A 24,205-nucleotide genomic window follows, 5' to 3' on the forward strand; every position below is an offset into this window, starting at 1 on the left:
AGTTGGGGAAACCTCAACCCCTTTCTCTTATATCGCCGCGGAGTTGAGTTTTGATGACTGGTCGCGCGATATGGTAGCAACATTGTGTCATTATCAGTTGATTCTTGTAAAAATGTCAATTCTGAAAACGCTTTCCTGTGCCTATGTGTGTCCTGTACAACAGCGGTACCTTCCACGGGGTGCTGCAATTCATACTTTTAATTTAAAATAATAGCTAATAAAACCAGCGACTTTTTGCTCGTACTATGTAAACATATTCAATTGGGTCCATGCTATTTGGGATGTTTCTACCCCATTGAAGATGACATGATAAATGGGTCAGGTAAGGTTTAGGGTATTCCGGATAACACCGACCTAATTGAATCTGTTTACGTACACAGCTGCATGATGAACAATGGCAGCATTAAAAGTGTGATGTACCCAACTAGCCAGTAAACATGCTGTTCCAGGAGACAGCTTGAATAAATACCTCAACGATTGATATGCAGAAATGATACCAATATTCTACCCTTTATTGTATTTTTTATTTCCCGGCTATGGCAGTAGCTAAGCCATTTTACCCTAGAGACAGTTCTTTATCTGCATCGACCACATCACGACAATGACTCATTGCATTTCAGTATTTGCATCCGTTATTCTTATATGTCCGGATTTTTTAAACTTTTATTTCACCTTTATTTAACCAGGTAGGCCAGTTGAGAACAAGTTCTAATTTACAACTGCAACCTGGCCAAGATAAAGCAAAGCAGTACGACAAAAAACAACAGAGTTACACATAGGATAGACAAAAGTACAGTCAATAACACAATAGAAAAATGTGTATACAGTGTGTGCAAATGGAGTAAGGAGGTAAGGCAATAAATAGGCCATAGTAGCAAAGTAATTACAATTTAGCAAATTAACACTGAAGTGATAGATGTGCAGATGACCATGTGCAAGTAGAAATACTGGTGTGCAAAAAAAGTAAAATAAAAACAATATGGGGATGAGGTAGGTAGTTGGGTGGGCTATTTACAGATGGGCTATGTACAGCTGCAGCGATCGGTAAGCTGTTCAGATAGCTGATGCTTAAAGTTAGTGAGGGCGATATAAATCTCCAACTTCAGCGATTTTTGCAATTCGTTCCAGTCATTGGCAGCAGAGAACTGGAAGGATGGGCGGCCAATGTAGGTGTTAGCTTTGGGTATGACCAGTGAGATATACCTGCTGGAGCACGTGCTACGGGTGGGTGTTGTTATGGTGACCAGTGAGCTGAGATAAGGCGGGGCTTTACCTAGCAAAGACTTATAGATGACCTGGAGCCAGTGGGTCTGGCGAAGAATATGTAGCGAGGGCCAGCCGACGAGAGCATACATGTCACAGTGGTGGGTGGTATATGGAGCTTTGGTTACAAAACGGATGGCACTGTGATAGACTGCATCCAGTTTGCTGAGTAGAGTGTTGGAGGCTATTTTGTAAATGACATCACCGAAGTCGAGGATCGGTAGGATAGTCAGTTTTACAAGGGTATGTTTGGCAGCGTGAGTGAAGGAGGCTTTGTTGCGAAATAGGAAGCCGATTCTAGATTTAATTTTGGATTGGAGATGCTTAATGTGAGTCTGGAAGGAGAGTTTACAGTCTAACCCGACACCTAGGTATTTGTAGTTGCCCACATATTCTAAGTCAGAACCGTCCAGAGTAGTGATGCTAGTCGGGCGGGCAGGTGCAGCGATCGGTTGAAGAGCATGCATTTAGTTTTACTAGCGTTTAAGAGCAGTTGGAGGCCACGGAAGGAGTGTTGTATGGCATTGAAGCTCGTTTGGAGGTTTGTTACACAGTGTCCAAAGAAGGGCCACATGTATACAGAATGGTGTTGTCTGCGTAGAGGTGGATCAAGGAATCACCAGCAGCAAGAGCAACATCATTGATATATACAGAGAAAAGAGTCACCCAGAGAATTGAACCATGTGATACCCCCATAGAGACTGGCAGATGACCCATGATAATTGAATGAGATTCTATTCTTTGCAATAAACTTTGGTTTTATATTTTGCTAAATTACATAATAAAAGATAAATAGGTTTCTGTGAAGCCTGTTATTATGAGGAAGTGAGTGGGGGCTAGATATTTAATGAGACTGGTTTCCAGGCTTGCCAGGTCTAGGCATATTTCTAGCCAATGCCCATACAAGGCCTGAACTAGTCCAAACATTTTTCACAGGAAGAGAGGTGTTTGCCACATTTATCCAATAGGTGTCTCCATAATGACAATCTAAATAAAACTGGTAAAATTGCTTTACCTTGTTCACAGCATTTCTCCCTTTATTGGTTCATCACACCAAGTGATTTAATCTGAACTATAGAAGTGATTTATAGTGAATGGGTGGCAGGTAGTTTAGTGGTTAGAGCGTTGGACTAGTAACTGAAAGGTTGCATGATCGAATCCCTGAGCTGACAAGGTAAAAATCTGTCGTTCTGCCCCTAAACAAGGCAGTTAACCCACTGTTCCTAGGCCGTCATTGAAAATAAGAATTTGTTCTTAACTGACTTACCTAGTTAAATAAAGGTGAAATGAAATGCTGTTAACACAATGTTAAACATTGTGAAATAGTGTTAATAGAAGTCACATTTCTCTAAAATAATCATATTTTCAACGAGTATAAAAATTGAAAAGCCCCCAAAGTTTTTGGCTTATTTTATTCCACAAAAATGTCAATTCGTGTGGCTGCAGCCTGATGTCCCAGTAATCCATCCCTCTGGAGCAAGATGGAAAGGAAAGAGAGAGGAGATCATCATGAGTCCAGTACATCAAGAGTTTTTATTATTTTTATTTAACCTTTATTTAACTAGGCAAGTCAGTTAAGAACAAATTCTTGTTTACAATGACGGCCTACCCCAGCCAAACCCAGACGACGCTTGGACAATTGTGCGCCGCCCTATGGGACTCCCAATCACAGCCGGATGTGATACAGCCTGGAATAAAACCAGGGACTATAGTGACGCCTCTTGCACTGAGATGCAGTGCCTTAGACCACTGCGCCACTCGGGAGCCCGAGTTTTACTGGTTAGTTTTATTCTACTATTAATCAATCGCTACTATTATAATTTGATAGTCAGTAATGGAGTTAATCAGTTCTTCTCTGTGCCGCTGCGCGCCACTCCTCTGACTTCAACTTCCTGGCCAATGTTAGCTAGCTTGCTGCATACAGGGCTTGAGACTAACTTTTTTCATCACCGTCTCAGAATCATCCCGAAGTGAAGATGAACACTCCCAAATGAATGTAAAAAAAACAAGGTAATGTTTATGTTTTGATATGCCAACATGGGTCTACTCATAGGACCTAGGTCATTCACAGTGATTTAAAAGTCTAATAAGAGTAGCCTACTACTGAAATAGATAAATGGGGATGTCAACTGAGCCAGAAATTCACATAAAACATTTCTTGCCTCTAAAAAATGCCAACATTGGAATAATATTTAAAGTGGCAATATGTCACTTTTTGGGCGACATGATAAATTCACCTAGAAATTTGAGCTATAGATATCATTCTCATTGAAAGCAAGTGTTAGAAGCGGTAGATCTGTTCTGTGCTCTATTTCTATGCTTCCCATTCTTAAGGGAAAACTCCACCCAAAACTATATTTTGGTCTTTGTTTCATTAGTCCATTGTTGACATAGTCCGAAAATGTTTTGCTTGTCAGCACTCAAGTTTTGAAGATATATAACTTTCAAAAAACAGAAATGATCCCATATGATGGATTTTGCATCATACGGGATGATTTCTGTATTTTGAAAGTTACATATATTGAAAACTTGAGTAGTGTGTAGCTAGTTAGTACTACTTAATTAGTTCATTGTTCTCACATCACATGTCATGACTGCCTGCTGCAGCGCTCTCTCAACACCAATGACTGTGCTCAACACACACACACCTTCTGGCCTCCCCACCAATCACTGACTCACTCAGCAACAGCCTGCATCACTGACTGATAGTCTGCAGTAGCAGGTCACAGTGAAATTAATAAAACATAAAAATAAAAAGTGGTGCAATTTAGATGTAGCAACCAATACACTTTCACCCGCAACATCGTTTTCAAAGTAGCCCAATTTCTGTCTTCTCATCTATGACCTCTACCACTGTAAATAGCTTACATGATTCAAACATGATAATTTTTTTCTACAAATCTCTACCCCGAAAGATTGTAATGTTACCTGAATTTAGTACTATTGGTTTGGAATACAGAGCTTTTTACTTATGAGTTCGTGTGTTGTGTAAACAATGACTTAGCTTGTGAATCTGACATCATTCACCATGACTTCTATTCCACCCATGACAAGTAAGTGGGACATGTCGTTTTTGTGCTAGAGATTTGCCATTTTATGTGGCACTTATTTCACAAAGACAAAATACATTTGGTGATATTTGAAGTCAGCGTGTCAATAAAATACTGTAACCATATTTTCCTTCGGAGTTGATGATGCCCAACCCTTTTCGTGACGGCTCTGTTGTTTACCTCTGATTATTAAGACATTGCGTAATGTCATATAGATTCAGAAATTAAACTTCGGCATTACTTGAGGTTCTGGCATGTTTCAGTGTAGCCATTCATACAGATTATTTTGTCATAACACAGTTCACATTGCAGTTTCACAAGTTTATACTAGCACAGCCTACAGTATTAAACAGATTGTTCCAATGCTTTGTCTTCAGAAACAGAGATGAGTCCTACAACGTCACTTCCCACACATACAGTGAACACAACTCTCTCAGAGACTGGCTTTGTCAAGGTGAACACAACTCTCTCTCAGAGACTGGCTTTGTCAAGGTGAACACAACTCTCTCAGAGACTGGCTTTGTCAAGGTGAACACAACTCTCTCAGAGACTGGCTTTGTCAAGGTGAACACAACTCTCTCAGAGAATGGTTTTGTCAAGGTGAACACAATTCATCTGCCAACATCTCCTCTGGGAATCCCGGCCAGTCTATGCATGTGATGCACTATTGTAAAGTGGTTGTTCCACTGGATATTATAAGGTGAATGCACCAATTTGTAAGTCGCTCTGGATAAGAGCGTCTGCTAAATGACTTAAATGTAAATGTAAATGTAATACAGACTCTCCTGTCATTGGAGGTAGGCCTCATTTATTTGGACAATTTTCTTTTTACTTCACTATGACAAAGAAAATAAAAAGAGAACTGGCAAAACCATGTCTTAAATGATCTATCATTAGCTAAACTTCACAGTCCCTATTCTAAAAGCAGTTGACTCTCTCCAGTGGTCATCGTAGTTGTACTGCTGATGCTAGCTGGCCTGGGTTTCCTTCTGCATCGGTACTTGTGCCACAACAAAGGTGCCTACACAACCACAGGAGAATCTGTCCCGGTGGAAGACCCTGATCAGACCCACGGTGAGACTGTAACTGACGAAAAGGAGTACTTCATTTGAACTTGATGGAAGGATGAAAAGAAGGAATGCGAGGAGAACAGTTTGTGGGCGTTAACAAAATGTTATGTGCCAAACTGAGAGGAAACAGGAAAATGACAACCATCTTTGAAGGCCATCTACAGTATTTCTGCGGTCTTGAGGAAAACCTACATAGATTTTACCCAAGAAAACACTCACTTATAGGCACATAAGCTGGGCAGGAGATGAGATGCATTAGTTAAAGAGGTCTGTGTGTGCACACTGATGGACTACGTAACAGTTGTGTGCACATAAGAGATCGTTGTGGAACACTGGTGGATGGAAGACTTCATGAGATTCTTGCGGGTAAATGTCTTAAGATGGCATCATAAATATGCCTCCATTTCAGTGTCATCACAATTCAGTTATACATCTGCTCCCCATGTCACCTCTGTTTTACTTTTTCTGTATTTAATGAGTATCTCGGGGTGCTAAATGGGGAATTGTATTTGGTGATCAGTAGAAGGCACTGATGAAATTGTATTATTCTTATGCCATTATCCATACTTTACCAGTTGGTCAAAACTGTAAGGATTTTACTATTGTCTTTCTGGGCAGCAAAATGGGAAATGTTGTATTGAATCTGGTACTATTACCAGCTAGAGATTGTATGATCTTATTGAAGTATCTGCCAAAGGTAGTAAGTGACATGACAGACCTCAAGACTGTAGGTCAGATATGGCAATAAAGCTTTTTCTTTTTTTCACTCATTGTTGAATGTCCTTACAGCTTATAAGTGATAGGTGGATAGAACAAATATGTATTTCATACAAGGCTAGAGTTGTTCATTTTCATCACAGGGAAGGTATTTATGCACTGTAAACATTTCTTAAACTCTTTCGATTCATACAGGGCCACTTGAGCTGCTTGAGAGTCCTGATGCTTGTCAACAACAAAAAAATCTAAATGACAGAGAAGAACTCGGAACAGGTAGCATTTCAACTGTCCAAAATATATTTTACTCTAGAAAAAAAACATGAAGTGCACCAAAGTTCCTTTGCAAAGAGTTCTTTCTTCCAGACGCATGTTTCAGCAAACCAAAGTGACTCATCTCCTTAATCTTAAAAGAAAGTGTACCATAGACCATCAAATCACTTTAATACATATCCATATTATAAAAATGTTAAGAGAATCCCTGAACTATAAATGTCCATAAATCCTTTTACTCCACACTGGCTGTGGTTGGCATGGCATCTAGTGGTAAGCATTACAGTACATCATATTGCTGGGTCTAAGCCACCATTATGTTGCTACATTAAACAATAGCCAGGTCTTGGACAGAAAGAAAACAAAAAAAAATTAACATTTGAAGGAATATATTTTTGTTTACATTTTGAAAGCTGTGACAGTTTTTAAACGGTATGAAGCATCAGCGTGTATTTGGGAACGGGATACACATTTACAGCTGTGCAAAATATGAGTGACATGATAACCATGTTTGGAATGGTGGCTGGTCATGTGATCAGTGTTACCAAGAACAGATGCAGTCTGATAATACATGTGCAAACAGGTCGCATGCTTGGCTAGCAGTTTACCAGACAGCTGGTCAACTGACCAAAGTGACCTGGAATTCACATTTCAGTGAAGACTACTTCTATCAAACTATCAAATCTAGGCTATTATGTCAGATACCCAGTGACATTCATTTCTATCTGAACAGGAGGAAAAATAAAAACCTCAAGGAATCATGTTTCAACCAAAATATCAAATTCTTGTATGCAGACATGGTCTCACAAACTAGATCAAACCTAGTGTTAGATATTTATTAAAGTTTATACAGTAGTTTAATTAGCAGCACAGGTGTATTGGAAAATAAACTGTGTCAACAGTTGTAAGCTCCACTGATGCAATGCATATTTTTATTTATAAGAAAATGTTCAGAAATAATGTGGTTTAACACTATATTAAACAAATTGGGAACCATAAGCAAGTGATTTTCTGCAGTCCTAAAACATTTAGGAACACCCCCTTTTTGGAGTGAAAGTACATTTAAATGAATTCTAAAAAAGTTGGACAGCAAAGAGTAACATGCATAGCACTGTATTTGCAGGTTATTAGCATTTGTACTAAAAACAAGTAGCAAAATCTATTTCCAGCAGTGCACATAAATTAATGCTTGTGGTATTTCTATAAAAATTAGCAATGATACATCTTTACAAAAATCAAAATTGTACAGAGCAAAAGTGCAAAAAAGCATGCAGAACCACCTAGTCACATTTACATTAAACATTTAAGCACCCCATTAAAAAATACAGCAACAGCAATGCTGGATCGAAGGTCTTAATTAAGTACCATCAAACTCATCACTGCATCCTTAAATCTGATGTTTGCTTTTCAAAATGTGCCATATTTCAATTACTATAATTATAAGTCACAACCAAACATTTACTAGTGCAGTCTAGACCATTTCTTTGGTACAACCAGCTAATTGGTTATACTAACATTAACTAATAATTAATTCAAACAAATCACTAAGATGTGCCCGAAAGTGATAAATATTTAAAGTAAACAAACCGGTTACATTGTAATTGAACCCTCACAGTCCTTATAATGAAGGATTAAAGTAAAGTGTTTAACTCTTAATAACCCCCTGATCTTAGATGATTCTCGTTTACATGACAGTGCTTTTAAGTGTTTAAGAACAGGTGGGTGTCATTTTTTTTAACCAAACACTGGGATGATGTACAAGTCTGGGTATCCGATTTAAGGGGGAAAAAAACTAAAACGGCAAAAATTAAAACCAATAACTGCACAAATGTAAAGCCAACCAACCCTTTCGATGATCCAAATCTCAACTTCATTCTCAGTATTTTAAGTTAATTTGCTTTTATTTAAGTGACGGTGCTCTTTGGGATGCCGATTATGTTCATCTACGGTTGCCCAAGAAGGTACAGTAAACCACCATGGCATGTTATAATCTGGTAATCATTTTGTGATCCATTCTTGTTTGGGTTCTTGTTGTTTAACATACCAGTATTCTATTATACTACAGCACGCGTCTATTTGATCTGATTGAAATTAATCCAGTGGTCGCAGAAACTGATTTTAGATGGGCCAACTGGGCCTATTCAACATGCCATGCAACAGTGAAAACTAAAGTATATATGATGTTCTACTTGGATCAGTAGCACTCTTTGTGAGGAAGACATTAGGCCAAGTCCAACGAGTGTTTATAAACATGAACATTAGTTATCAAGTACAAAATGGTGACAGTGTTAAGAGTGTAGATTGATGTCATGCATTAAAAAATAAAATATAACCAGCAACATGTGAAATGTGTTTTGACCTAAGACAGCAGCACTATCCTTGTAAGGTCAGGAAACCAGTTCAGCAGCCCAAATTATGAATCAGTAATTAAGACTGTTTTGCTTCCAAAGTGGAGTACTGTACCTTTTTATCAGGGCTTTAAAATATTACATTCCGTTAGGTGATATCAGTATCCCCGAAAGGGGTTGGTGGATGGGACAGGAGAGGGCATCATCATTTTGAATGAGGGAGAGGAGTAAGGGGAGAGGTTGCGGAAAACGCTGGCTGTTACCAGATGGTGTACCCGCCATTGGAGCCACCCACGAAGAAGTTGTTCTTGCGCTGTGTCATCATGACGTTGGCACCCTGCATGGCGGCCAGCTGAGCTGCATTAGGCATGTGGCCAGGAGGTGGGGGCTGTGATGCGTTTAGGTGAGGGGGAAGAAATAGTCACATACATGAGTAACTTTACCAATATCTGTTAATCAATTACACAGGATATATATTTATTATATATAATATGAACATTGATTTATGATATAACCACATGACATTGTGTAACATAGGCCTGGGGTGTCAAACTCAATTCCTGGAAGGCTGAGTGTTGGCAGGTTTTCGCCCCTCCCTTGTACGTATTAAGGTAATTGATTACTTCCCCTCATCAGGTTGTCTAGATCTTAATTGGTCACTTATTAAAAGGAAATAACAAAAACCAGCAAATTCACTGTCATCCAGGAATTGATTTTGACACCCCAGATATAGCCTAGGCGTTTTGAGGATACTCACTGGGATGGAAGCACTGTTGCTTTGACCAAAGCGAGCACCAGCATCATATCCTCCCTCCACTAGCACAGTGGAGCCAGGGGGATACATGGCTCCCATGGGGTAGTACGCCATGGGGACGTTGTGGCCCATTGGTCCAACAGCCATGGACTGGGGCAGTTGCATGTACATCTGAGTGCCAGGGTACTGAGACATTTGCTGTAGCTGGCCAGCCTGAGATGGGTGCACATACCTGGGCTGATAGATCTTTGGCGTAATGGAGAACATATGAAAAAAGGAGAGTTAGAGACAGTCGGTCAGTGCGTTTGTATTGATATGATTGGGGAATACGCTTCACGAAAGTAGATAACATGTTTATTCCAAGTGTAAATGGCTACCTCAGAGTATGCAGGTGGGGCGTCTGAATAAGGTGGTGCCTGGGGAGACACTTGCATAGCAGGTGGGTAGATGGGTGCACTACTCTGCTGAGGGTACACAGCTTGCTGGGGATAGGAACCTGTGATACACAAAACAATATACTATTATCAATACGCACACTTGCTTTGTTTAAATCAATCATTACACAATAGCAAAACATTGAGGGCTAACGTCGTTTGTTAATCTACTACCTACCGGTCTAATTAAATAAACGTATAGGTAGCTAACATAACGTGCAGAAAATACTTAATTCATCAATAATGATTACAGTTAGCTAGCTAAGTTAATATTGTCACAACAAAACACTTACCCAACTGACAAAATAGTGACTGACAAGTCCTAGACCTAATTGCAAAAGCTAACTGGATAGTGTTATTGAGGTCAGAGTACGCGGCTACAAGCTAAATAGCATGTAGTAACTACAGCAAGCCTTCTAACGTTACGTATTGGGTAACATTAGCTAGCCGGCTACTTACATATCGACTCCATCACGATTTAGACAGCAGTATCTACCTTAGTGGTTTGGCTAATTTATAATGAAAAGGAAAATACGTCGGTCAAGTAAACATTTTAGTCTCGCTTGTTAGCTGGCTAACTAACCCTTAGCCGCTGTTGTTAGAAAGCTAGCATGTGAGCTAATACAGTGGTTGTGGACGTTAGCTAAATTACCTTTGTTGTTCATTGTCCTGAATTGATGTGTAGTTTAATGCGTCGAATACAATTATTCTGAAGTTAAAAGTATTTTATATAAGGACCGTTTGAAACCAAAAAACGAGATTACGGTTCAGAGTTACGTGACCGTTCACTTCCTTGTTTTTCACTAGATTTTTGTTGTGATGGTTGATGCAATTACGTCATATGTACTTAGCCACTCCCATTCTAGGGGTGAAAGTGCGTGCGCTGTGTAAGTTGTTTTACATTACCTAACTGGTTCAATTTACTTTGTTGTTTTCTTTATATTTAATAAATGTTCCATGGCATTGGATAAATGGGCACTGAAGGTGCTCAACCAGACCTAGATATAAACTGTTCAATAACATTCAAGATAATAAGATAACCAGCAGGTATATATCTCTGGTCACCCCCAAAGCCAATTCCTCCTTCAGCCGCCTCTCCTTCCAGTTCTGTGCTGCCAATGACTGGAACGAACTACAAAAATCTCTAAAACTGGAAACACTTATCTCCCTCACTAGCTTTAAGCACCAGCTGTCAGAGCAGCTCACAGATTAGTGCACCTGTACATAGCCCATCTATAATTTAGCCCAAACAACTACCTCTTCCCCTACTGTATTTATTTATTTATTTTGCTCCTTTGCACCCCATTATTTCTATTTCTACTTTGCACTTTCTTCCACTGCAAATCTACAATTCCAGTGTTTTACTTGCTATATTGTATTTACTTCGCCACCATGGCCTTTTTTGTGCCTTTACCTCCCTTAACTCACCTCATTTGCTCACTTTGTATATAGACTTATTTTTCTACTATATTATTGACTGTATGTTTGTTTTACTTCATGAGTAACTCTGTGTTGTTGAATGTGTCAAACTGCTTGCTTTATCTTGGCCAGGTCGCAATTGTAAATGAGAACTTGTTATCAACTTGCCTACCTGGTTAAATAAAGGTGAAAAAATAAATATATTTGCTTTAAGTTTCCGGCTGTTTATTCTGCTAGTCTTCAAATACTTCCTAGTCTAATAACCTATTTGACGTTGATCATTATAAAAAATAATTGGTTGCTTTTCTGATCCATAAGAAAACAATTGGGGGTACCTCACCACATCATCACTAATGCGCACCAGGGTGATGATATGGAGGATGATATAGCAATTTGATTCAAAATCTTTTCATACACTATTCTGATCATTAAGTGACAGTTAGTAAATTCTTGGCAGGAATATTTCAGCTTCGATGATAGAGGACATTGTGATTTAACAGACAGTAGAGAGCACTTGCCATGGGGCTAATTAAAGATTCAAAAAGCTCAGCTCTCCCTTTGAGCTCCATGGCAATACACTACAAATGCATGCAAATGCCAGTGTCTGCCAGCTGGCAAGAAAAATAGAGCGAAAACACACCAAGGTCTATTCCTCCAAGAGAAATGCAGTGAAATATGGTCCTCAGCATAGTAGGTCATATATAATCAATCAATACTCTATACCAATGGTACATGTGATATGTGACAACAGGTTACAATTATCTAATGAAAACAGAAATCCTTAGTATTTAGGGAAACAATTTATGCTCATGAGTGTGCCCCATCTGTCCAATGAAGTAATTACTTCTGGACAGTATTTCTAGACCAGAGGACCCTTTTTGACCTCCTGGGGGAAAAGTTTATCGTAGTCTCTTTGCTGCTACATTATATTCTGTACCACAGATAAAAAATATAATTAAAAAAGCCAACGTGCTAAATAACTATACTTTTAAAGATGCACTTTCCCTTTAAGGCAGCCATGGCTCCTCTCAAGTCGAGACCGACATTTTTCAATGCAAGATATCCCTTGCATAAATTATGTTCATGACGTAGGGCAAAAGGCCAGATTTGTTGTAATATTGGTGGTATTTTCCATTGGTCTTTACAGCAGAAGTCGATTTTAGATGGTTTCTTGAGGGATATAGGTCATCTGAATTGTAGTATCGAAGGGACCGTCATTAAATATTAAGAAAGAAAGGATCTTCACGTTGCCAACCCTCCTTATCAATGCAAATGCCTCTTTTGTGTGCAGCCATAGCGCCTATCTGGAGCGGTGAGATGAATTTTTTATTATATGTGACTAAAACAAACTGTGGCAAAGATTTTTAAAAGAGGAAAACCTCAGAAAATAAGACACATTTACGGTAAGTTGCTTTGCTTTGCTTTCAGTTTAAGACTTCCATCCGCTATAGCGCGACGAAATGGCGAGAGGAAATTCGTTTTTTTTCTTAATATGCAATGTTCTTAATTAGCATAATTTATATATTTATGATAAAGAGAGGGAAATACATAAAATGCAGACCCCAGGCATGGAATAGCGGGTGATTTTTGTCGCGGCATATTTTATGGGTAACATCGTGTCCTCAAATAAGTACACGGCGATACTTTTATTGCGGCTAGATTGGGGGTGGTGTACGGGGATCAACACCTGCTGAAGTTCTGACAGATCTATAATTTCTGTGTTGGAGTGTGCTGCGCGGCACTGATCTTTTTGATGTTAAGTTAAAATATTTGATAATCGAACAGTCATTTTTCAGCTGTTATCATTCTAGAAAGCTAGATGTTTTGGGCGGACATACTGTAGGAGGGCCTAGCTTCTAGGGCTAGGCCACCTATTATCAAGAAGCTGCCTATTCTTGGTGCATTATTCATATGTTTAATTTGACACAGACTTTGCCTTTATGAAAAATCATGTCATAAAGTATATTATTACTGTGTGTGTGTGTGTGTGCACCCCTGTAGTCCCCAGTACAAGTAGGCCTACACTGTGTCCAGACTAATTCTCCTAGTTGTGGCTTCTATTTCTAGTGCTGTCACTTTTGAGGGATCATATGGTTAGATGTTTTTATACTCTTTAACTTACGAATGGGCAACTTTGATGGGGGTGGGGGCCACAAAAAATCGGAACTCATCATGAGGGGCCACTGTGGCTTGCGGGTCTGTGTACTGACATCCATACACATGCCGTCAGGGCCTTTTTGGGGCCCGAAGCGAAATATTCTAACTCAACAGAAAGTTGAGACCCCGAATGTCTCCCCACCCCCCACCCCCAACCCAAAATAAATATACATACAGTACCAGTCAAAAGTTTGGACACACCTACTCATTCAAGTGTTTTTCTTTATTTTGACTATTTCATACATTGTAGAATAATAGTGAAGACATCAAAACTATGACATAACACATGAATTTATGTAGTTACCAAAAAAGTGTTAAACAAATCAAAATATATTTTATATTTGAGATTCCTCAAAGTAGCCACCCTTTGAATTGATGACAGCTTTGCACACTCTTGGCACTCTCTCAACCAGCTTCACGAGGAATGCTTTTCCAACAGTCTTGAAGGAGTTCCCACATTTGCTGAGCACTTGTTGGCTGCTGTTCCTTCACTCTGCAGTCCAACTCATCCCAAACCATCTCAATTGGGTTGAGGTCAGGTGATTGTGGAGACCAGGTTATCTGATGCAGCACTCCATCACTCTCCTTCTTGGTCAAATAGCCCTTACACAGCCTAGAGGTGTGTTGGGTCATTGTCCTGTTGAAAACAAATGATAGTCCCACTAAGCGCAAAAATCTGTAACCAAAAATCTCATATTTGGACTCATCAGACCAAAGGGCAGATTTCCACCGGTCTAATGTCCATTGCTCGTGTTTCATGGCCCAAGCATGACTCTTCTTCTTATTGGTGTCCTTTGGAGTGGTTTCTTTGCAGCAATTCGACCATGAAGGCCTGATTCATGCAGTCTCCTCTGAACAGTTGATGTTGAGATTTATCTGTTACTTGAACATTTATTTGGACTGGGATCTGAGGTGCAGTTAAATCTAATGAACATATCCTCTGCAGCAGAGGTAACTCTGGGTCTTCCTTTCCTGTGGCAGTCCTCATGAGAGCCAGTTTCATCATAGCGCTTGATGGTTTTTGCGACTGCATTTGAAGAAACTTTCAAAGTTCTTGAAATTTTCCGTATTGACTGACCTTCATGACTTAAAGTCATGATGGACTGTCGTTTCTCTTTGCTTATTTGAGCTGTTCTTGTCAAAATATGGACTTGGTCTTTTACCAAATAGGGCTGTTTCCTGTATACCACCCCTACCTTGTCACAACACAACTGATTGGCTCAAACGCATTAAGAAGGAAATTAATTATTTTAACAAGGCACACCTGTTAATTGAAATGCATTCCAGGTTACTACCTCATGAAGCTGGTTGAGAGAATGCCAAGAGTGTGCAAAGCTGTCATCAAGTCAAAGGGTGGCTACTTTGAAGAATCTCAAATCTAAAATATATTTACATTTTTGTAACACTTTTTTGGTTACTACATGATTCCATATGTGTTATTTCATAGTTTTTATGTCTTCACTATTATTCTACAATGTAGAAAATAATAAAAATAAAAATAAACCTTGAATGAGTAGGTGTGTCCAAACTTTTGACTGGTACTGTAGATGGAAAACACAATTCACATAGGCTAGCCTAATACCTGGTAGTTTTTATGGTACAGTATTTTCTCCTTTCTTAGAATGTCAAGACAGTGACGGCTTGGTGGTGAGAGCACTGAACCATGGACCTTCAGGATCTCCCTGCTGCTGACACACACCTCACTGTCAATGAACAGGTACCACTAACCTCAATGTCAACACTACCTGATATCACGTTAGTTACACACCCCTGTCCAACTTTAAAAATCTGTGTTGCCTCTCCTTCATAGTCCTCTGTTGTAAGCTGTTGCCACCTCCATGTCACCATGTATTTGGAATGATTAACCCCACACGGTCATCTTGAGGTTGATATACTGTATGTTCACTCCGGCTGTGTCCTTTACACTCATAGTCAGCAAACTAAAGCAATTTATATTTTTTTATTACGAGGGGAGCTCTCAGAAAGCATTGCTTGAGATACTTGTTGGCTGATGCTCTTTGTTGTAGTTTTGTTGTACCGATGTTTTTTTCCATTTGTGGGCTTTTGTCTTGGTTCATTGTGTCCTAACGTGTGTGTGCTTGGCCTCTCTGTTGTTCTCCTTAGCCATTCACTGTCTGACTGCAGACATTTTTTCAGCCATTAGGTTCCTGCACATTGAAATTCCTTACCAAAAACAACCAGGTATGCTTTCAGTCTCTCTGTCTGCACCTTTCCCTCCAGCTCAGGTTTTCTGTGCCTCTCCTTTACATCTTTCATGGCTGCATCCACGCATGCATCATGTCTTTGCTTTGTTATATTTACTAATAATATACAAATTGGATTATTAGTATAAGGAAATGGATAGGGAGTAGCTGACCATCATTGTTGACAATAACGATGACAGGTTATGCTCCTATGGCATGGTTTTGCACGTGTAAACTCATGTTCTGTTCTACAAGTAACCTATAGACATTGTCCTCTACCTGGGTTGTCTCAGTAGATAGAGATCGACTGGTATGGCAACATCTAATAATTTGAATGGAGTAACACTGAGCCTAGCCTGGATGTATATGCCTTATAATTATATTATTACTACACAATGAAATATATTCCTGGTCATGGCTCAGAGCAAAAACATTTCCGCTGCTGAGAATAGGTGATGAGTCATTTATTGTGTAGTTGCGTGACTTGTGCTTGTATTCCAATTAAGCTTATCTCAGCAGGGGTGCTGATCTACGACCAGGTCTCTCATTTCCATGTATTCTTATTCATATGATCTAAAAGGTGAAACTGATCCTAGATCAGCACCCCTACTCTGAGACACTTTTTTATAATGAGCCCTGGTCTTGTGTTCTGCTGCACAGGTGATAGTGATGTCTGGTCATGAGACGATCCGTGTCCTGGAAGTGGAGGTAGATCAAGCCTCTCTTCCATCCTCAGTGCCTGATGGGAGGACTGATTCGAGGGGTGAGGATGTGAGTAATCAGGCTAAGCAACCTGAGGCAGGAACACAGGACAGCCCGCCAGCACCCCACAACACTGGGGGAGTAGGTGAGCCCTTTGTAGGATACCGATATGGTAGGTTAGAGTCCATGCAATACAGGTTAAACTGCATCTTGTTTAATGCTGCAGTGTAAAAATGTTTTAACATTTACGTCATTTACGTCATTTTAAGAGTGATGTGTGGTGTGAGCTGATGGTAGACAAACACAGTGTGTTCTCTCTCTGTGCTGTCAGTGCTGGGGGACCAGGTGGTGGCTGTCGATTCTGCAGCCTCTGCTGTCCAGACTCTTGCTCAGACTGCAGTTCCCATCAGTGTCTCCCTGTCGCAGCCACAGGCCACCATGCCCATCACTGTGCAGAGCTTGCAGGGCTGTCAACAGGTGAGAACAATTAAACAAACAAAAACATTGTGTCATGTGTGGTTCCTTCATCTGCCAATAATTTTGATCCTATTTATTTCTCACCCCTCTTCCTAATAAACCCCATCCTCCTTCCCTGTAGGTCCTGACCCAGGATGGTCTGGCCACTCTGATGACAGGGATGATGGCCCAGACAGGCTCCCTGGGCCAGCCCCTGCTCATCCCCCTTAGCATGGCAGGGTCCATGGGGGGCCAAGGCCTGGCTGTCCTCACCTTCCCCACCAGCAACGTAGCCACACTCCCTGGCCTTTCAGCTGCCAGCCAGTCCGGAGGCCTCCTCAAACTACCCTTTGCCGGCTTGCAAGGCTTACAAGGCTTGCAAAGTAAGACGGCAGAGATACACACTTCACAGAATGTGAATCCCTGCATTAATCCACATTGAATCAACAGTCAATAGTTTTTTGGCTACCACATGGGGGACAGTGATGCTTTATCTGTATGTGTTTGGGTTCTTTTTTCCCAGCATCCACTGTGCTAAACCCTGTCCAGACCCAGCAGGCGGTTTTCCAGTCTCAGACAGCATCACTACAGCAGGTCCAGGCAGCTATGCAGCAGGCTCAGCAGAACACGCAGGTGGCTGCAGCACAACTGACCCAGGCCATGCCGTCCGTCTCTCAGCCCAGTGTGTCTGTGTCAACACTCCAGTCTGCAGGCCTCTCCATCAACCCTGCCATTGTAAGAATGTGTTTCTGTATTGTCGTGTATGTGAGTTAACCCTTTACACTCGCGGAAATTGGCCTACAGCATATGGATGGGGCTAAATTGAAATGTTTCTTAGAGAATAAATATGAAAAGTGTGGGAACAATTTGGAGACAATGGGACAATTATTAGACCAAAGTTGAGGACACAACAGTTCACCTGACACAAGACTGAATTCAAACATTACACTGGTCATTTTATGTGTATTTCCTATGTAATTTCAATGCACTTTCAGGCCTCTAAGAAGAGTCTTCAACAATAAGGTGTTTTTTTTAATCTCTCCTAGCTGTGGCTTTGAGGAACTAGAGCAAGCACACTTGTTTTGTTTGGAACAGAACACTGCATCCCCGCCATTACCGTTGTTGTTTACACAATCCAAAGACACCCCATTATAAATCGCAGTCTGGGTCGGGTGGGCATAATTTGAAAGCTTGTTCTATTGCCAACATGACTAAGTTATAAAATACGATCTTACAGTGTAAGGCTTTCACAGGGCAATTCAGAGAAATGGATCGTAATTTTGGTGCGCATAGAAAGGAGTCTTGTATGCATTCAGGTGCGTATTCTGCAGCGAATTTTCTTCACAATAGACAAACAGGATCATTCTATTCAGAACAACCCAGGGTATGACACCATGTCATCTTGTAACTGTACAGCAAACATAACAGTTGTCACTGTATATGACATGAGTTTTACACTCTTAGAAGAAAAGGTGCTATATGAAATTTTAAAGGGTTATTCGGCTGTCCCCCTAGGAGAACCCTTTGAAGAACCCTTTTTGGTTGCAGGTGGAACCCTTTCTACAGAGGGTTCTACATGGAACCCAAAAGGGTTCTATCTGGAACCAATGAGGGTTCTCCTATGGGGACAGCCGATTAACTGTTTTGGAACCCATTTTTCTAAGAGTGTATGATATGAAAATGTGAAGTGCTCATTTGGACTCATGGGTGTTTGGCTTGCTTGTATGACATCAAAGTGGTATTTATTATAATCCTCAACGTCTCATCTTTCAAAATACATTGAGTCCTCTTAATTTACAGCATTTCCTTCACTTAGACAACAACAAATGTGTAAAAGTTGCCCAATTAGTGGTAGGATGGGGGCAACTTCTTGTCGCATGCGGTGCTCAAGTTCAGAACGGCTGTCAGTCAAACCCATACAGAGCTGTGAAGCGCAGAGCCTGAACTCTGACGTAATTTATAGCATGTTACTATACAGCTACAGCATTCTAATTTAGGCGCTTGTCAGTTCCCAAATCTGCAATTTCCAACCTGTATACAGGTATGCGTGTAAAGGGTTAACGGGATGTGCGTGTTTGTTTTTCTGACCTCCGTGTGTTTTGGATTGCTGATCAGCAAGCCATGTTTTTTACTTTAAAGTTTGTATAACTTGAGCAGATGGCTTAATATTTCCTTGTTGTTCATCTACACTGTTGAATATATTGTACCTTGTATTCAAAATGATGACATTATCGATAGTAGAACAATATGTTCTGGATGCCTCCGTTTCTCTCCTCTCAGATCAGTGCTGCGTCTCTAGGGGCTCAGCCTCAGTTCATCAGCTCCCTCACTTCCACTCCCATCATCACCAGTGCCATGTCTGGAATCACCAGCCAGATCATCACCAACGCACAGGGACAGGTGGGTTATAGTGCAAACATAACCACCAAGCAAACATGCTCACTATTTTTCAAGGATGAAAATAACAATCACACAATTTCAACTAATGTGTTATGACTGTTATTATAGATTTATAAACTTCTATTTATCTTAAAGTTGATAGTATTATGATAATCAGTTAATAAAGAACTTATAAACTATTTATAAATTATTTTGTATAGTGTTACTAATAAATACATTCCCTAATTCTCTAAATGTGTCCTCCAGGTGATTGGAACCATCCCCCTGATGCTGAACCCTGCCTCACTGACAGGAGGGGCTGCTACTCAGGCTCTGAATCTCCAGGGCTTTCAAGGCCTGCAGGTCCAGACAGTCCAGCCACAGCTGGTTCTGAACAACCAGGGCCAGATCATTGCCACCATAGGAAATGGACCTGGTACAGTCCCCACTTCTGCTGCTGTTATTCCCAAGCATAATGTTCCTGTGACATTCTCGAAGCCCAGCACCCAGGTACCCCTCTCCACCAATTTTGACCTTATGAGTGCTCCATCAGAATTTCTGAAAAATTGGAAATGCTGTTTTTATGTGGTGTTGGTTGAAATTGGTTTAATGTGAGAATGGTGAGTCTTTTTCGCCTTTTGGATGTTACCAGTAATCCATTGCTGACAGAAATTTCCCCTCAGGCTCAGGTAACAACTGTTACGCAATCACCTGTGGTCATCGCCCCACAACCGTTTGCAATGAAGACAGTCACTCCAATCTCCTCCTCAGTCCCTATCACCTGTGGAGACACACCCACCGTGGGCCAGCTCGTCAGCAGTACGTGGTTCACATTTTACATTTTTTAAATGAATTAAATCCTATATTTAACCAGGGAAGTCACATTGAGATTTACATATTTTTCAAGTGAACCAGGCCAAGGAAAAGCAGCAGCTTCTCTCGAAACATAGAAATATCTACCTACCTACTTGTAAAAAATACCTATCTGCTCTGTCTATTCTCATTTTTAGAGCCACAGCAAGGGTGCACGGATGAGGAGGGCATTAATCTGGAAGAGATTCGAGAGTTTGCCAAGAACTTCAAGATCCGCCGGCTGTCCCTGGGGCTGACGCAGACACAAGTGGGACAGGCCCTCACGGCTACAGAGGGCCCGGCCTACAGCCAGTCTGCCATCTGCAGGTAAACTCCTCTGGTCTACTGGGTGGGGGTGGTTGCAGGCATCACAGTAGAAGTTTTCTGAAATCCATTCTATCAAATATGATAAATAGTGTACGTTGGTGAGCTATGGACATTGTAGTTCAAGGGTTATATTTTGAAAGTGTTGATACTATAGTAGGAATGTTACAGGATAGTAGCTCTGACACTTAAATAAAGATGAACTGGGGTTCAGGTATTATTTGAAAGAGTAGATGTGGGGTTCAATCTGGTTGTTCAGAGGCTATCGTGTTATTCGTTTCTAAATTGTTGCTTCTTGCAGGTTTGAGAAGCTGGACATTACACCCAAGAGTGCTCAGAAACTGAAGCCCGTGCTGGAGCGGTGGCTGGCCGAAGCAGAGCTATGGAACCAAAAGGGTCAGCAGAATTTGATGGAATTTGTGGGTGGTGAGCCGTCCAAGAAACGCAAGCGTCGCACCAGCTTCACCCCGCAGGCCATCGAAGTGCTCAACACCTACTTTGAGAAGAATGCCCTGCCCACGGGACAGGAGATTACGGAAATCGCTAAGGAGCTCAACTACGACCGTGAGGTTGTCCGTGTATGGTTCTGCAACAGGCGGCAGACACTGAAGAACACCAGCAAGATCAATGTGTTTCAAGTTCAGCCTTAAGCCTGTGCAGTAAGCGGACATTGACTAGTAGGAAAGTTGGAAGGACAGCATAATCAGCTCAAGAAAAAACGTTTTGTAAAGACTGTAACACAGTCAACCTTAGTAAGTAGAAAAATTATATGGACTTTGGGAAGGAAAAGGACACTGAATGACACTTGAACTGAGTCTTACTATATGGACATAGAAAACTCAGTTATCTCCTTTTGTTTTGATGTGTGTGTGTGGGGGAGTGAAAGAAAGACATTGCATGTGAAATGTGATTGGGTTAATGTTCACAGACCGTTTATTGTCAGTTTGACAACCTCTTGTTTCATTTATTGATATATCATGCCATTTATAAAGCAATGGCTAGAATTTTGATACACCTGGTTTTATACACTTACCATACAGTTTTGTAAGTGGCTGTCTATGAATTTTATAGCAATGGCCTCTAAAGATATTTGCTTACAGTTGTACAACATCCAATCAATCTGTTCTGATATTATGCAGGTGCCACCAAAAATATAGGTTTGTAACTGGTACGTACAATATTTGTGCGTCTAACTTTCTCACTCATCATTATTCACGATTCATTCAGGATTATCCGTGATCATGGTAGAAGTGTTTAGAAACATATTATTTTCTTATTTACAATAACAGTTACTCCAAAATGAAACAATACATTATTTACCATTAATTTCTATTTGGCATAAAATAATCTGAAACACAACCAAAACATAAACAGCAAATGCATCCAAAAGCAATGCCCCTTTGTTTACCATAGTAAAGGTGGTCATTTTGGATTAGTTCATCTATAAAGCCACACATATTATTTCAAATAGTTAACGGATGTCAGCCCTGCATGGTCCATCAGCAGATGTCACACAGTGAAGAGATTAAAACATTGCCTGTCTCAATTGAGCCAGGTGTCAGTGTGGTTTAATGTGTACTGTATATTGAGAATACTTACATGACAAAAATTATCTAATTAATCAAATTGATTGAATAATAAAACTTGACTATGTGAATTAATTGATTCATATGTTGTAGTTTTTGGTTTGTTATTATTAATATGTATGAAATACGGATTCTTAGCTAAAAGGAATGGTATTTTAGGGACAAACAAAATTGAAGGAACTAATGGCTTCCCTGCCCTTTTCTATAACCTCGTAATTGTTTGCACTTTAGAGATAACTTATCTCAAACAAGATAACTAATGAAAAGCCTTGAGTGCAGTCGACTGCAATGGAAAGGATACAGCTTTGTAGGCTGGCAAAAGCTAAATTAAGTGTATTACATTTGGAAATCTATAATGTTTATTGTTCTAGAAAATGTTTAATCTTCATTGGTTTTTATGTCTGGTCTATTCAACATATTTGAAAATGTAGCAAATGACAACTGGTTAACCAGCATATTTAAGTGGTTGATAATGTTTTGCTTGACATACATATGCTAACATTTTTTAATGGTCAAACTTCTATGCGTAATGAGCATCAATTTTGTAAGGTTATCTTAAGCCAGTATGGTACATGACTGAATGAGAATAAACTACAATACTTGGTCCTTTGTGGTCCCAAATGAATATAATTCATATTCTGATGTTTGTCTAAGTCTGTGATATGCCATGCTGAACCGTGTAATTCATTTGTTCCCCATAATTGCCTTTTAAGATTGATATTATGTTTTCAGAGAGGAAGAAAATAACTGCTATATGAATCATGTGTTATGTTACACAACTGCCATTTCCGAGGTAGCTATAACCTAAAATGTTTTTTAGGATTCTCCCCAGTGAATTGTCTTTTGTCTGAATAATTTTGAGATGACAGAATGCAAATGCAAATCCAATGTCAACACAGTTTAATAGTGTGGTTTTCAGCTTTTAACTATATCACACATTTTGTTGATGTTGGGCATAACAAATATTATTTACACTTGTTGTATAAGGTGTGCAGTATAGAACCAGCAATACATCTGAATAGATGAGGTCATGAGAGTGACTATTATGTGATTTTTGATCTGGGCATTCTCTGCCAAATAAAGGCTTACTGAACACTGTCTGTGTCTTTTATTGTCTTGACTTGTGACTTAAAAAATAGGTCTAAATCACACAATAACAATCCCTTGTCCTTTCTCTAGACCTTAACCCCTTGCTTATGACATCTCTAGTAAAAATTATTTGCGGCTCTAGCCTTTCAAAGGGATTCAGTCATATTTCACACATATCCAGTCTCTTCAGAGCCACAAATACCATAGAGAATGATAAATCAAATCAAATTTATTTCTATAGCCCTTTGTACATCAGCTGATATCTCAAAGTGCTGTACAGAAACCCAGCCTAAAACCCCAAACAGCAAGCAATGCATGTGAAAGAAGCACGGTGGCTAGGAAAAACTCCCTAGGAAAAACTCCCTAGAAAGGCCAAAAACCTTGGAAGAAACCTAGAGAGGAACCAGGCTATGAGGGGTGGCCAGTCCTCTTCTGGCTGTGCAGGGTGGATATTATAACAGAACATGGTCAAGATGTTAAAATGTTCATAAATGACCCGCATGGTCAAATAATAATAATCATAGTAGTTGTCGAGGGTGCAACAAGCACGTCTGGTGAACAGGTCAGGGTTCCATAGCCGCAGGCAGAACAGTTGAAACTGGAGCAGCAGCACGGCCAGGTGGACTGGGGACAGCAAGGAGTCATCATACCAAGTAGTCCTGAGGCATGGTCCTAGGGCTCAGGTCCTCCGAGAGAAAGACAGAAAGGGAGAAAGAGAGAATTAGAGAGAGCATACCATGTTGCTCTACTACTCTCAACACATTAGACATAATGGATGGATTTGATTCAATGTTTTTATTTTTCATCTTGTGGTTTTATTAGTACATTTTTTAATGCAATTAAAAAAACAGAAGCAGTTCATTGAGTATTATTATTATTTGATAGAGGACTCTTTGTATCTGTCCAATTATGGCGTCTGTGAGCGCCAATGATGTGTATATAAACCAATGTTCCACTCAACAAAAATATAAACGCAACATGTAAAGTGTTGGTCCTGTGTTTCATGAGCTGAAATAAAAGATCCCAGAAATGTTCCATATGCACAAAAAGCTTATTTCTCTCAAATTTTTGCACAAATTTGTTTACATCCCTGTGAGTGAGCGTTTCTCCTTTGCCAAGGTAATCCATCCA

The 24,205-nt window shown here is 40.1% G+C and overlaps 2 protein-coding genes across 12 annotated transcripts; one reads left to right on the plus strand and one right to left on the minus strand.

Annotated features, from left to right (window-relative positions):
* Positions 1-6,524: 6,524 nt before the first annotated feature.
* On the minus strand, positions 6,525-10,760 carry LOC106567170 (DAZ-associated protein 2). The gene is made up of 4 exons (XM_014136170.3): positions 10,559-10,760; positions 9,850-9,968; positions 9,476-9,718; positions 6,525-9,106 (listed from the first exon to the last, which is right to left on the minus strand). Exons 1-4 carry the CDS (start codon positions 10,569-10,571, stop codon positions 8,978-8,980), a joined length of 504 nt encoding a protein of 167 aa, XP_013991645.1. The 5' UTR covers positions 10,572-10,760; the 3' UTR covers positions 6,525-8,977.
* Positions 10,761-12,360: 1,600 nt separating this feature from the next.
* LOC106567168 (POU domain, class 6, transcription factor 1) lies at positions 12,361-23,083 on the plus strand. Of its 11 annotated transcripts, none has more exons than XM_014136162.3 (12): positions 12,361-12,728; positions 15,104-15,199; positions 15,640-15,684; positions 16,347-16,560; positions 16,720-16,865; positions 16,987-17,227; positions 17,368-17,579; positions 19,086-19,244; positions 19,491-19,733; positions 19,907-20,042; positions 20,234-20,402; positions 20,701-23,083. In XM_014136162.3, the coding sequence occupies exons 2-12, from the start codon at positions 15,146-15,148 to the stop codon at positions 21,047-21,049; spliced, it is 1,968 nt and encodes a 655-aa protein (XP_013991637.1). In that variant the 5' UTR covers positions 12,361-12,728; positions 15,104-15,145; the 3' UTR covers positions 21,050-23,083. The 11 variants fall into 11 exon arrangements, with proteins under 11 accessions (XP_013991637.1, XP_013991638.1, XP_045549191.1 ...); XM_014136163.3 differs by having other exon boundaries at positions 12,361-12,637; XM_045693235.2 differs by having other exon boundaries at positions 12,362-12,728; positions 15,607-15,684.
* Positions 23,084-24,205: the final 1,122 nt, after the last annotated feature.

This window comes from Salmo salar, chromosome 13, assembly GCF_965601325.2.
Source record: "Salmo salar chromosome 13, fSalSal1, whole genome shotgun sequence".
NCBI classification, from domain to species: Eukaryota; Metazoa; Chordata; class Actinopteri; order Salmoniformes; family Salmonidae; genus Salmo; species Salmo salar.

Bases quoted from the DNA above. Each gene is read 5' to 3' on its own strand.
- LOC106567170 (XM_014136170.3), bottom strand. The intron at 9,719-9,849 runs GTAGCCATTTAC...ATTACGCCAAAG, and splicing joins CCCCACCTGCATACTCTGAG to ATCTATCAGCCCAGGTATGT. The intron at 9,107-9,475 runs GTGAGTATCCTC...AACGCATCACAG, and splicing joins GCAACAGTGCTTCCATCCCA to CCCCCACCTCCTGGCCACAT.
- LOC106567168 (XM_014136162.3), top strand. From the start codon at position 15,146: ATGGACCTTCAGGATCTCCCTGCTGCTGACACACACCTCACTGTCAAT. The intron at 15,200-15,639 runs GTACCACTAACC...ACATTTTTTCAG, and splicing joins ACCTCACTGTCAATGAACAG to CCATTAGGTTCCTGCACATT. The intron at 15,685-16,346 runs GTATGCTTTCAG...TCTGCTGCACAG, and splicing joins TCCTTACCAAAAACAACCAG to GTGATAGTGATGTCTGGTCA.